The 15,759-nt window shown below is 36.3% G+C and overlaps 1 protein-coding gene across 2 annotated transcripts; it reads right to left on the bottom strand.

Moving 5' to 3' along the window:
• Positions 1-958: 958 nt before the first annotated feature.
• On the bottom strand, positions 959-15,210 carry LOC113514934 (zinc finger protein 726-like). Of its 2 annotated transcripts, none has more exons than XM_052892582.1 (12): positions 14,987-15,210; positions 13,936-14,067; positions 12,360-13,136; positions 10,992-11,116; positions 8,813-8,887; positions 7,924-8,056; positions 6,392-6,522; positions 5,958-6,054; positions 4,690-4,806; positions 3,720-3,830; positions 2,734-2,849; positions 959-1,868 (listed from the first exon to the last, which is right to left on the bottom strand). In XM_052892582.1, the coding sequence occupies exons 1-12, from the start codon at positions 15,092-15,094 to the stop codon at positions 1,751-1,753; spliced, it is 2,040 nt and encodes a 679-aa protein (XP_052748542.1). In that variant the 5' UTR covers positions 15,095-15,210; the 3' UTR covers positions 959-1,750. The 2 variants fall into 2 exon arrangements, with proteins under 2 accessions (XP_052748542.1, XP_052748547.1); XM_052892587.1 differs by having other exon boundaries at positions 1,737-1,868; positions 3,716-3,830.
• Between the last annotated feature and the right edge of the window lie 549 nt (positions 15,211-15,759).

Genomic DNA, 15,759 nt, shown 5'->3' with positions numbered 1-15,759 from the left:
CCTGAGACCCTTCAATTTTTTCCATTCCTTTTGCTGTTTTATTTTCGCATATTTCAAGGGCGTAGTTTACGACATTTGAGGCAAGTGTGACATATAGTTCACATGGCTGTTTCGCTTTGAATTGTGAAATATGGTAGTGAAACTACAGGGCAAGGAGGCTTAACACCATAGTCCTCAGGTATGGTAACCATGGGTGTTACTTCTGTTCATGATGCTTTATGTGTACAGGTGAAGAGTTACTATTTACCATCAGGTTGGTAGTTTTGTTTGTCATTCTAAGTATCATGAGAAAAGATAGAAATAATGAAATTTAGAAGCTGAAATTTAGTTTTATAATTGAATTATTAACGTAAGTTCGTTAATTTTTTTTTATAATGTGGTCAATAAAGAATAAATAAATAAATAAATTATGGTGGAGCGGACACATTAAAATATGTTTACGGAATATATTCATGTAGGTGTATTATTCTATGCTATTAATTGTACATTGTGTTATTTATAAGTTATCGAGAAAATAAACATTTTTAATATTATTTTTGTTTTATGCTATAATTACGTCACATATCACATTAGAAACCTCTAAAATTATCAGTACTTCTGTACTATATTATGCATGTATTATACATATAAACCTTCCTCTTGAATCACTCTATCTATTAAAAAAACAGCATCAAAATCCGTTGCGTAGTTTTAAAGATCTTAGCATATATAGGGAGAGACAGGGTAGCGATTTTCTTTTTTTCTTTTTTTTTTTTAATACAACATAGAATGGCATACAAGCTGACGGCCCACCTGATGGAAAGTGGTAACCGTCGCCTATAGACATGAGCAGTACCATGGACATAACAGAGTATACTGTTTCGCCTATGATACCCCCATGCGTTGTCATTCCTGAGGACTCAGGAACTTTGTAGTGATGACGATTAAGTATTGATTTAGTAAGAAATTAAACAAACCATTTATTATTAAAATTATTATTTTAATAATTATAATTATGAATTATACAAAATGTATAATAATTTATGTAGTATATAGTTCATATGTATAAAAAAATCGATTGCGAATACATGTACAAAAATTAGCTATTTAAATAAATTCAAATATACATCACCAAAGTCTAAATGCGGTTGCCAACCTGCCTGCCAAGCGTGGCATCTACTGGCAAACCCCCTTATCGGGAGACCTATGCCCAACAGTGATCGATTAATGGCTGATACTTATATCAGCCATTAATTGATCATTAACAGCCATTATTATTAAGTTTAAATAAATTATATAAAAAAAAAAATTAATAGCTTTCATACACAGGTATTGCTCTAAATGCTACGTAACCACCCAAGTGATCATTTTTAGCTAAAGCACGACACTAACGAATACTGACAACGAAAATAAAATAGAAATGACGTACAATACAGTCAAAGTATTCCCTGTAAAACAACTAAAAGGGTTTCTAACTTGGGAAATTTTCATTTCGTAGTTTTTTTATTTAAATGGAAACAATATATTTTTTTTTTATACAACTTAGAATGGCAAAGAAGCTGATGGCCCATCTGATGCGAAATGGCAACTGTCGCCTATAGACATGAGCAGTACCATGGACATAACAGAGTATACTGTTTCGCCCATGATACCCCCCATGCGTTGCCATTCCTGAGGACTCGGGTGTTATTCCTCTGTACCCTGTAAATTCACTGCCATATCCCACTTTTCAATTATATTAATTGAAACAATTACAATAACATTATGATAACTATAATAAACTTGGAGTATGTTTGTGTGTTGATCTTGTGTTTATAGAAGAGTCTAGAAGATACATGAGATCTGGATCCGGCGCCTCTGGTTGGTCCTCTTTCTTTTTTCTTCTATTTCTGTAATATTAAATATAGTATTTAAAAACATTATAGGAGCTTAGCACCATACCTGATAATGGTAACTATAGTATGCGAAACAAAAAACATGTTTCTTATACAAATCTTGCAAGAGTAGGACGACACAAAGGTGCGACAAGGACAAAATGATCCTCACCGCCGGCCAATAGACATCGTGCGCGAAGGGGGACAAACTGGGTTGAATTATACGGTCCCTAGGCAATGCACGTCTCACTCACTCACAAAACAACTGCTATAATAATGATAGTTTTATTGTAATATTTTTTCCATATATGTACATATTCGCACGCACATACGTGTAGGATTGATAGTAGGGTTCATCTTTATATGTTTAATTAATAATTAAAATACAGGAATTAATATACAATAAAAAACAAATAAATTTCAAAATTGTCCAAGTTAACAAACATTCTCTAGTAGCTGGCCCGTGCGCGGTATCTGCGCGCAGCCAACAATCACAAAGCGCCTGTGCGGCCTGCGCGTGCATCCTGCGAGTAAATCCCGTGAACAAGCGTCATGATATAAATATATATACATATAACAACATGTCAGTTTGTCTGCTTGTTTTTAACTAATAAAAAAATCAATTAAATTATAAAAGTTGATATACATACATATATATAATAAACATTGGTGAGTATTATCTCACCACATACGCACGCAAGCACGTACGTACGCACGCACCCACACACGCACAAAAAAATACAACCGAATTGAAAAGTTCCTTTTTTGAAGCCCGTCGAAGAGGCTACAATGTTTTTATTCTAGTTACATATGAGTAGGAATTTTAAATATAATTTTCGCTTAAAGAAACTTTATAAAAAAAAAAAAAACATTTACGTACCGCTTCGGATAGGGCTGTTTCAGATGGTAAGTGCGATAGTGCAGCTTCATACTCTGGGTTCTCGTGAAGCGTTTGTCGCACAAGTTGCACGATATAGGCCTCTCTCCAGTATGCACCTGTCAAATACCGCGTATATTTATTTATTTATTTATTCTTTATTGACCACAGTACAAAAAAAATTCTGGTACAAAAGGCGGACTTAGTACTGTATAGCATTCTCTCCCAGTCAACCTTTTTTTTTAAGGGTAAAATGGTATAGTAACCACGCCTGCGCTAACGGGTTACGCTGGCGGAGCACCAGTGAAGGGTGACAGATGAGAATGAAAACAGGCCAGTTAGCCCATCATGATGGATTCATCAGGAATTAACCATGACAGTTTCCAGGGGGAACCGCGAGGAGGTCAACCTGGTTGGGTATATTGCTAGCAAAGGGATTCTCAGTCTCCATTACTAACAATCCCATCCCCCCAGTCAACCTTTGGCAAAACTGAAATTTAAGTATCACAGCATATACAATGGAGAACTACTGCATATTATGATTACATAAATATACATACATGAATACATTAAACAATAATGTAATAACATAAATATACAAATATATGTCATAAAAACATACATACAAATTTTAATATACAGGGGGGAAAGGGATTGTTAGTAATGGAGACTAAAAATCCCATTGCTAGCAATATACCCAACCAGGTCTCCCTCCTCGCGGTTCCCCCTAGAAACTATCATGGTTAATGGTTATATATATATATATATATATATATAAATATATAAATATTGTGTGTAGTTTCGTTGTTATAATTCTTATTTTTTTTTAACCCCTGTGTCGTATATTTCTGTAGAATAAAGTTTCTTTCTTTCTTTCTAAAGTATATTTCATACCGCTAGGTGACCTTAGGATGCTAATATCTCCAATTTATATGACAAAAAAAAAACATTTATCGGATCTGTGAGTAAATAAATAAATACATACTCACCAACATATGCCTCTTGAGCACGACGCTGACGTTGAACGTGCGCCCACAGATGTCGCACGGGTATAATTTACGGCGCGTATGTCTGTTTTGGTGCGCCGCTATACTGCCCGGCTATATGACAAAAAATATAATAAAAAAAAAAGTTTATCTCACTGTACGTGGGAGATTTGAGAATAAATATATGTGGGGTCATACATTTTTATTTATTTATGTATATGCTTTTTACATTCACTTATAATATAGATATTAGGTTATACAAAAATGTACACAGGCGGACTTATCCCTTTAAAGGGATTTCTTCCAGTCAACCTTGAGAACCCGAAAGGAGAAAGTATTTTTAGGGTTAGCATAAAAAGCATAACATATAAGGGGCAAAATTTATACTTTAAGTAATAAAGACATTAATTCATTTTACACGCACGCACGCACACGCACACGCACACGCACATAGTCTGTATTTTGTAATAAATTTTGCCTAAGTTATATATAAGTAAGTAATAATTATTAGAAATAAGTTTGAATGTTAAGTTTATTCTTGCACTTTATTATATCTCATTATTGTTCTCTGTGTATTACAACACTAATTGGTTGCCTTGTATTTGCACTGGTGACTTGTAACACAGGTCCTTCAAAACCTACCGCAAGCACCAGTCTCTCACAAAAATTGGTCTTCATATCAAATTGTACCTTAAGTTGTCACTTTATACTACCTTTTGTGAAGAGAAAATAAACCATTCATTCATTTACTGGGTACGGAGGAATAACACCTGAGTCCTCAGCAACGCATGGGGGGTATCATGGGCGAAACAGTATACTCTGTTATGTCCATGGTACTGCTCATGTCTATAGGCGACGGTTACCACTTTACATCAGGTGGGCCGTCAGCTTGTTTGCCATTCTAAGTTGTATAATATATATATATATATATATATACATATATATACAAATTATTTTTTATATTATGACTTACCGCCAACGACACCCCACATATTTCACAAACGTATCTGTCTGTTGTGAACGCGGTGCGCGGATGCTCCGCTAGATGGTGCTTCAGGCAGGCCGCCTGCGTCTCGAAGTGTTTGCCGCACTGCAAATATAATCATCATCATCATCAGATCAGCCATGAACTGTCCGCTGCTTAACACAGGCCTCCCCCATAATGGAGGGCTTTGTTAGTGGTTGCCACGCTTGGCAAGCGGGTTGGCAACTGTAATTAGGCTTTGGTGATGTTTTAAGAGGGACGTCGCTGCCCCCTGATGTGAAATGTACAGTTAGTACAGGTAGTATAGTTGTCTCGCTCATTCTATCGTAATACAATAATAATGAATAATGTTGCATACCTTTAGTATAATAATAATTATTAATAATAATAATAATTTATTTATTTGCTCCAAATGTGGTAATAATAATGGTTTTAAATATAATTCAAAAAATTCAAAATTCAAAAAAAAATCATTTATTCATGTAGGACATTTTAGCCGTAGATGTACACATTTCGCCTTATGTAAAGGCATGCAAATTTAGTATTATAATTTAGTGGCTTACGTATATTAATAGCCTAGTAGGAGTCAATACATAAATATTGGCAGCCGCACACATACCAATGGTAGCAGAACTAAACAAATACAAACTAAACAAAAACAAATACATAACAAGTCAATAAAATAACAAATGTCATACAATACAACTGAATTACACATTTACATACATACATTTGATTTTTTAAAAAGTCATTTATTGAATAAAAATTGCATTCCAGTAACCATTTCTTTAACCGTAATTTAAAGTGACTTACTGCTAGTTCTCTTATTGATTTTGGTATTTTATTATATATTTTAATAGTCATTATATCATTATATATTGTATTGTAAAATCTTTATTGTACATAATTCACATTGAACACTGATAAATGATTTAATATACAATGGCGGACTTATCCCATAAAGGGATCTCTTACAGTCAACCTTTGTGAAGCTGAAAGAAAACTGTAGAATGTATAAGTGTAATAACCGTACAATTAAAGATAAACTAAATAATACCCAGTAAAAAAAAATTAATATATAATACAATAAAAACAGCTCTATATACCTATATTTGTAAATAATAAAAGTACATAATATATATAACATAATATAAAATTAATACATAAAAACTTACACACATAAATACATTTTACCATATATGTTTTTAATTTTTTGTATATAATAATGTATAAATAAATAAATAAATAATACTCACTTGCCGGCATGTGGTCGGTTTAGTTTTCGCGCGCATTGGTTTCCTATACTTGGTTTTGTGTGTCGCGTCTGTCACTTCTTGATTTACGTCCGATTCTCTGTTACAAACAATATGGAGTAAATGAGATCAGCTAGTATATAATATTAATATTAGCTTTGACCGTTCTTAACTCACTCATGTGTGCTCCATTGAGCAATGAAAAATGTTAGGACACTTGATACGACACGACGAACTTATGAACATTATAATAGAAGGTAAGATAGAAGGAAGAAGGGGGAGAGGGAGACCGAGACATAGTTACATCAGGCAGATCAAGGAAGCAGTCGGTGTCATGTCGTATCAAGAGGTGAAGAGACTCGCTGACAATCGTAGTGAGTGGCAAGAGCTCCACCGACAAGAGCGCAGCTCTTAAATAGGATAGATAGATAACTCACTCAGCGTTGTCCACGTGTAAGACGGAATGCGACAGGTGTTCGTCGTACGCCCGCCGCGTCTCGAAGCGTATGTCGCATCGTTCGCAATACGTGTCCACTTCCTCTTGGTTCGTCTCGTCCTCTGAACGCTCCTAAGTTAACAATCCTATTAATATTATAAATGTAAAAGTTTGTAAGGATTTTTTTTTATACAACTTAGAATGGCAAACAAGCTGACGGCCCACCTGATGGTAAGTGGTAACCGTCGCCTATAGACATGAGCAGTACCATGGACATAACAGAGTACACCGTTTCGCCCATGATACCCCCCATGCGTTGCTGAGGACTCAGGTGTTATTCCTCTGTGCCGTGTAAATTCACGCCACATCCCACCCTTCAGACCGAAACACAGCCATGCAAACACAACTGCTTCACGGTAGAAACACGAATGTGACAGAGGTACCCAAGCAAACGACTTTTGTACAAAGTCTCCCTCTGGTATTAAATTATACACGTATTTGAGGTGAAGAAGGGCATAGATCAGCATTGACCTCGATCAATTAATATATTCTGGTAAACGCAGACGAAATCGCGCCTAAAAGCTAGTATTTTTTATATAACTACGGCGGAAAACATGCATACGGCCTGTCTGATGGTAATCGTGGTTATTGTAACCAATGGACGCATGAAACCCTAGGGTTGGCGTGTGCTCGTTGTCGATCCTTAAGAAATCTTACTAAGCTCTTTTTGAAGAACCCCATGCTGTAGCCTCTAGGGAAAACTTTGATAGAGAGGTCTTTTTAATAGGAGATAATGGAATGGTAACCCCACCGGCGCTATCGGTATACACCGGCGGGACACTAGTGAAGGATGATAGGTGAGGATGAAGCAGGTCAATTAGCCCATCGTAACGAATTCAACGAGAATTGTTCACGATGGTTTCCAGGAAGAACCACGTGGAGATCGACCTAATAAGGCATATTGCTAGCAATGGGGCTGTCAAACTCCATTACTGACAATCCCTTTCCCCCCTGGCAGAGAGGTCATTCTTCAGTCTGAACATTCGCGGAAGGAATATCCTCTGACACTGTACTATGCGTGACCATTTTAGTTCTAGGGTGTGAGGATAAGGACGGGGGGGGGGGGGTGGAGGGGGTTATAGTATTTGCCATGTTGTGTGGTAACCGCAGTTAAGACTTTCGTGATGTTTCTAGAGAGACGTTACTGCTCATCCTTCGAACATTAAGTACCCTTAGTCTTACCTCTTACGACACCCATGGGAAGGGAAGGGGTGGCATTCTATGCCGAGACCACACGACCGTGAATCATCGTCATTTCAGCCACTATCCGTCCACTGCTGGACATAAGCCTCCCCATAGACTGCCATAAAGAACGGTCCTGAGCCACCTGCATCCACCGACTCCCTGCAACGCATTTCAGGTCGTCACTCCATCTAGTGGGGGGTCGTCCCGCACTGCGTTTACCCGTACGCGGTCGCCACTCAAGAACTTTTCAGAATGAATGAATTATATAATAAGAAGTAGAATACTAACAATCTCATTGTTGACATGTTTGACTTTCTTGTGCATATGCAGTCCCGCCATACTGACGAATGACACCCCGCATAGAGTGCACACATGCTCGCTCCTGTGCGTGCGCAGGTGTGTGTAATACGTCGACAAGTGTCTGGAATAGGGGGGAGAGGGATTGTTAGTAATGGGGAGATTACACCCCATTATATACCCTATGTTTATAAAATATGCTGATTTTTGTTGTATATATTATTAATTATATTTACTTAAAATTTAAAAATAAAATAATAAAAAAAATATATAATAAGTAAAAATGCCGTCTGTTGACTTGATGTATATTTTGTTACAATTAATTTGATTATAATTTTTTTTTTATATAAAAAATAAACTACATCTATCAATGTATGTATGTAAAAAAGTTCATTTTGAACACCTTATCAGGTCGACCTCCACGCAGGTTCCCATTGGAAACCATCGTGGCTAATTCTTGTGGAAATTTGTCACGATGGGCCAACTAACCTATCATCATTAAGATAGGTCTCCTCCATGATGTTTTTAATGGATGAAAATGGCATGGTAACCCCGGCTGCGCTTTCGGTATACACTGGCGGCGTACCAGTGACAGGTGATAGGTGAGGATGAAAAGACAGGTCAATTAGCCCATCGTGATGAATTCAGCGATAAATGAATCATGATAGTTTCCAGGGGGAATCGCGTGGAGGTCGTCCCTGCTCCCCGGTCTCCTCCATGAGGAGGGTTTTGCCAGTAGTTGCCACGCATGGCAGGCGGGTTGGCAACTGCAGTTAGGCTTTGGTGATGTTCTAAGAGGGACGCTGCTGCCCATCCCTCGCCCTCTTTTAGTCGTCTACGACACCCATGGGAAAGGAAGGGGACTTGTTCATCTTCTTACCGAAATTCTTTGTTGCAATGCTCACATTTCTTCACATCACCAGTATGAAACTCCTCATGTAATAAAGCTGTTGTTCTGAAACAAAGACATGATGACTATGAAATAATATACAAAGTAAATCTACACTAATATTATAAAGAGGAAAGATTTGTATTTTTGTGTGTATGTATGTTTGTAATGAATAAACTCAAAAACTACTTTGCCGATTTCAAAATATATTTCACCATTAGAGAGCTACATTCGCCCTGAGTAACATAGGCTATATTTATTGCTAGAAAAGATTAGGGATCCTTACTAAAACTTTAGTAACGTAACTCAAGGTGTAAAAAAAATGCTATAAAATATCTTTCGTCGCGTGCGCTGCGGAAACTATTGATGATAGAACAAATGCATGTTCTACAATATTGAAGAAAATATCAATTAATACAAAAAAAAAAAAAACTTCGCGACACTATATGTCCAAGTATTATCGTTATGTCACAATAACCACTTTTTAAAATGTTGTAAAAATGTCCACCCGTGCGAAGCCGGGACGGGCCGCTAGTGTTTAATATAATTCAATGATTGCTTAACGTAAAATACGTAGCTCTTATCCGAGTTTTTAGTAGTATTTTAAAATCATACGGTTCACTACAACAACGGCCCACCGTAAGCTTAAGCGGTTACCGTAGCCTATGAACGCCTGAAATACCAGAAGTATTACGCGCGTTGCCTACCCTGAAGAAACCTCTTTACCCCCCTTTTGAAGAACCCCATGCTGTAGTCTCTTGGGAAAACCTCGGCAGGGAGCTCATTCCATAACCTGAGTGTTCGTGGGAGAAAACATCTCCGAAACAGCGTTTTACGCGACCATTTAGTCTGTAGGGTATGAGGGTGAACTCCCTGTCGATGGCGAGCCGTATGATGGTAGAAAGTGAATTCCTCTGAGCACAATCCGTTGTACAAGCGGTAGAACACGCAGACTGAGGCAAAATCTCTCCTAAGACTTAAGGGTTCGATACCGCTTGCAAGCATGGGATCGTCGACAATTCTCATAGCTCGTCGTTGCACTGAGTCGATTTGTTATATATTTATTTATTTATTTATATAACATTTTATTGCATCAATACGAGTATAACAGGAATTGTTGAAGGATTCTTGATAAAGAGTGTAGTACAAAAGGCAAGACAATCTCTAGTACAAATGGCTAAACTCGCTTCCAGACAACCTTTGTGTAGAAGGAATTAAAGAACGAACGAGTCGGATGTGAAGTTAATTGTTCTAGTTTTACCGAGAGCGACACTTTGTTTAAGTGGTAGCACAGTATAAGTGACTATATTATTACAGTAGTAACAAAATTCGACACCTCCGTGGCCCTATAGTGGGCATGTTATTTTCATTATTATTTCAGCCGTTAACTGTCCACTGCTGGACGTAAGCCTTCCCTATAAGGGGAGTTTTGCCGGTAGTTGCCACGCTTGGCAGGCGCGTTGGCAACTGCAGTTAGGCTTTGAGATGTTTTAAGAGGGACGCTGCTGCCGAACCCTTGCCTACCTTCAGTTGCCTCTTACTACATCCACGGGAAAGGAAGAGATGGCTCATTCTATGCCGGGGCACATACGGCGCTACGTCTGCTCAATGAGGTAGTAGCGAGTTCCAATCTGGATCTATTTCACTGTACTGCCACAGAGTTTGCATTGCATTTGCATTGCATTTTGCATTGCATGCATTTTTAATTCTTTTTTTTTTATACAACTTAGAATGGCAAACAAGCTGACGGCCCACCTGATGGAAAGTGGTAACCGTCGCCTATATACATGAGCAGTACCATGGACATAACAGAGTATAATGTTTCGCCAATGAAACCATTTTTTTTAACGGATGATAATGGAATGGTAACTCCGTCTGCGCTATCGGTATACACTGGCGGGACACCAGTGATAGATGACTGATGAGGATGAAAGCAGGTCAGTTAGCCCAACCTGACGTATTCAATTAGAATTAGCCACAATGGTTTCCAGGGGGAACCACGTGGAGATCGACCTGATAGGGTATATTGCTAGCAATGGAGCTGTTAGAACCCGTTACTACAATTCCTCCCCCCCCCCCCCCCGTTAAAAATATTTGTTAAGATCTATATAAACTTTTAGTTAGTATTCTATAAACACTATATTTTTAATAGTTCTATTTAAATACTCACTCCAGGGGGCATATGCGTTGACACCGTTGACATTCGTACTTGGTGTAGTGTTGCCGCATGTGCTTTCTCAAATAGCAGTCCATTGAGAAGTGCATATGGCAGAAACGACACTCGAACCGGATCGACTGTTGAAGAAAAAAAAACAAACTATATCAGAATCATTACGTCATAATAATATTTATATATCATTAATATTTTTAGGCAATTGCTAGACCTTGACGGTCTTGCCACATAAAAAAAAAAACAAATTAAATACCTATCTATTGTAAATTTAACTTTTTTGTTGTAAGGCGGTTTTAGTTTTTCTGCTGTGAAATCTCATCTCGTGCGTGAAAACGAAACTGTCACGAACCCTCAGGCTGTGGAATGAGCTCCTTTCAGTTCCTTAGAGACTATATTATGGGTTTCTTCAAAAACAGCGTATTCCTTGGTCCTTCATGGTTTCTTCAGGGCCGGCAACGTGAATGTGACACCACTAGTTATACAGGCGTCTATAGACTACAGTGACCGTTTACCATCAGACGGGCTATACACTTGTTTGTTACCTTCGTGGTATAAAACAAAAGAAGATTTTTGACTAAGAATTTTGCTGAAGAAATGTAGCCGGAAACATGGTCAAAACACATTAGACAAGTGGCAAACGATAGAAATAAATTAAGACAGGTTGACAAATAGGCAATGCCTGGCAGTTTTTTCTCTTTCTTACGTGAATATATTTACAAAAAAATTTGTTACCCACATATTTTTTTCAATTAGAGAAGAAAAATGAGCAGAGGTTTAAGTGACCGAATGGTAATCCATGCAATGGTAAAAGAATCAAAGGGAGACAAGTGACTAGATGGGAAAAGGACCTGAAGGAAGCGGCTGGACTAAAATGGTGAAACCATGATAGATAGAAGTGGAAATTGTTGGAAGAGATATAATATAGGGTAGAAGATATTATAAAAGTATGAATAGTTAAAATCTTATATAATAATTTATTGTTATTGCATGAACCAATATGCACAACAGGAGCCACAGACAGCCCTCTATGTCAAGGCTGTTTTGACGCTAAAGAAATGGCTGTTTGCGTAATCCTTGAATGTGAAGCCGTGGCCTTTCGACGTTTAGAATTCCTCAGAATGGCGAGGTCGCTCTGTGAAGATACCAGGAAGCTTTTGTGCTTCTCATACGAACAAGGGCCAAATGAGAGGTTTAGCGCGTAAAAGGGAGTCCAATTTATATTACATTACGTACATGATCCAATGTACTTGAATTTATTTATTCTTTAGTCATGAAATGTATTATTTATGTGCAATTGTATTATTAGTAATTAAAGACTTTTAAATACATAAGAAAAAATTACATAAGTTCTTTACAAAAGCTTACCTTATTGTGCCTTAATTGTCTATGCCTATTTAACATTTCATCCTTTGAGAAGCCTTTATAACAATCTGTACACTTGAAAGCTGCTGCAATGTATTTACGATCTTCTGATCTGGCATTGAATTCCTTTTGTGCTTCTTCCTCACTTAAAGTAATTTTTTTCCAATTTTTACCTTCAAGGATATTCATTTTCTTATTAGTAGCCTTAAAAGAATTTTCTTTTTTGCTCATTGTGATTTTGTTTTTGGAACTATTCCTTGTCTCACGACGTGTTTGCCGTTTAACTTCTATCTCTTTTTTCTTTCGTCCCTTTTTCTTCTTTTTATGACTTGTTTTACTTATTACTTCTTCATGATCTATGATATCTATGAAAGTATCATTGCATATTATTTCTTCTTTATCATCGATGAACAACGCATTTGGACTATATGATGGTGCCACGTTTAAATTTTCAACAATAATATCAATCTGCTTGTTTTCTTTTATTTCATCCAATTCAGGAACCGATGTTTCATCGATTTCAAGTCTATAACTATCAGGAGAATCAATATCATTAGCTACTGGATCAAATTCAGGATCATTACGGACACAATCATCAGACATTTTTTCCGCTGTGGCAACATTCTCATTTACATTTTCAATTTGATTTTTTGTGGTGGTACAATTGTTATCTTTGACGAAGTATGTCCTAACGTGTTTGGCGCATACTGTAACTATTTGTAGTGGAGACTGGAGATGCTTGCATCCTCCTTTTATTTTGAGTACTGAGTCATGTGTGATCTATGTAAATATTATAAATGATTGGTTCTATCATAGTTGAATATAAGGAGGGTTCATACAGGATTCATACAGAATATTCAGATTGTGCATATTTTGCCCATTATACCCCCCATGCATTGCCATTGCTGAGGACTAAGGTGTTATTCTCCTGTATCCTGTAAATTCACTGCCATTTCCTACCCTTCAAACCAGGGGGAACAGGGATTGTTATCAATGGAGACTGAGAATCCAGTAGTACATGAGACAATATACCCAACCAGGTGACTTTTCTCCAGAAACTATCATGGTTAATTCCTGATGAATTCATTATGATGGGCTAACTGGTCTGTTTTCATTCTCATCTATCACCCTTCACTGGTGCTCCGCCAGCGTATCCCGTTAGCGCAGGCGGGGTTACCATACCATTTTCACCCATCAAAAAAAAAACCCTTCAAACCGAAACATAGCCATGCAAACAACTGCTTCACAGTAGAAACACGAATGGGACAGAGGTACCCAAGCTATCAACTTTTGTACAAAGTCTCCCTCTGGTAAAAATATCTATAAGCAATGGCTATTACTTTTTTATCGGGTTCAAGATTAAACACAGCCAAGTTGCATTCATTCAACTTTCTTTCTTTCTTATGGAGATGTCGAATGGGACAGAGGACGTATGTCGACCAAATAGCAACGTTGAAGAAGGGCCAAATTAAAAGTCTCCCTCTGATAAAAATATCTATAAGCTATGGCTATTATTTTTTTATCAGGTGGGAAGTAAGATTATACATTATTCTAAGTTGCATAAAAAAATTATACATACAGGTCCTTCTCGCAGTAGCTCTGTGAGCAAGTTCAATCCGAGATAGCATTTCTCTTTGAATTTATGATACTTGTAGAGCATTGTGGCGCACTCGTAACAGAATGTATGAGGGAGATTGTCTAGTGGATTCGCCTGAAACAGTAGCATGCAAATCGTTTATTTGTTTGATCAGTTGCACTTTTTACAGATAACAACATTCTGAATTCTGTAGTAGAATTACAAAAAATGATGATTTAAACTCATAAACAAGTCTATATAAAGATTATTTAAATTTGAATTATATATTTTGATACAATATCTGTAAGCAAACATAACATTCAATTTAACTTTTAAAGATTCATGAATAGAATAATAATAGTGTCGTAAACTGGCGTTAACTGGGTTCAAGTTAAAAATTAAAAAAAAATTTTGTAGGTCAACAATTTGGTAGGTCAAATTAAAAAAAGTACATTTTTTTTCAAGTTTAGACCCTAAGAGTTTTCACTGATTTGAATTCCGGTTTGTTTCATAATTTATTTGTGGAATGCACTGTTAGGATAACACTACATACTATATTCAGTTCCTACATGTAGAAGTAATATAAATTAAGTGAATATTTCTTTGTAATAACTATAATAAAATACTTGCATTGAGATTATTAAAGATATATGTATATGTATAGCGTGAATTTACTGGGTACAGAGGAATAACATCTGAGTCCTCAGGAGTGGCAACGCATGGGGAGTATCATGGGCAAAACAGTATACTCTGTTATGTCCATGGTACTGCTCATGTCTATAGGCGACGGTTACCACTTTCCATCAGGTGGACCGTCAGCTTGTTGCCATTCTAAGTTGTATAAAAAAAAAAATATATAATGATTTGACCCAATAATAATAATAGAAGGTGCTAAACAATATTAAACTATTTTTTTTTTAAACTGAACTACAGAATTCTGTTCTAGAACTAATGTACAAAACATAACAGATTACAGATAATTGATTCTTGTATCTTCACTCTATATTTCTTTTAAGAGGTTACTAGAAAGTTTATATTAATTTAAAAGACTCACTTTGAACCCTAAAATTTCCTCGTAGTAATCCTTGAGTCGAAATTGATCGAATTTGTAACATTTTGCTTGTGTGTTTAAACATATCCTGCATATATCGAAGTCAGTCATTATATTAGATATTTATTTTCTTGTTAACCAAACATTTTATTACTTTATATTGTAATATCCTTAAAGAAATATATAATTATTATGAAACTTTAAGTTCGATTGGTAATTGTAAATAAAAATTGTTACCAGCAGGGTTGCCAGATGCAATTATTTATTTTTACCCAAATGTCACATTTTTTTTCCAAATTATTATGATTTTCAGGTCGTATACCTAATCATGATATTGCATCGTTTTTCCATTTCATTTTACCATAAAGAGAACAATAAAAGGAAAGCCCTACTTGTATTTCTACTTTTACCTTATTTTCTTTATCTCTTATATCCTCTCTTTGTTACTTTAATTCATGTATTTTATTGTATTTATTACTTCTATAACTTTACAAATACCAAAACTGTCCAAAAAATTATCCAAATATCTTCCAGTCTATTTCTCTTTCCATCAAAAAAGTTAAAAAAAATTCATTTCTCCAAAATTTAATACTTTGAAATTTTTTACCTAAAATTGCGAAAACAATGCTCAATCTGGCAATGCTGATTGCTAGCGTAGTTGAAGTTCAGCGTCAATTGAGTAGAGAATGAATGACAGAAGAGAGCATAGTATCATAGATCAAGGATAAACTTATCAATATAAGTACATAATATGTACGTGTATTTACCAATCTAAA

Source organism: Galleria mellonella, unplaced genomic scaffold (genome assembly GCF_026898425.1).
Source record: "Galleria mellonella isolate WM207_F2 unplaced genomic scaffold, CSIRO_AGI_GalMel_v1 utg109, whole genome shotgun sequence".
NCBI lineage: Eukaryota > Metazoa > Arthropoda > Insecta > Lepidoptera > Pyralidae > Galleria > Galleria mellonella.
Note: the sequence above shows the minus strand (reverse complement) of the source record. Positions and strands in the feature narration are given on the sequence as shown.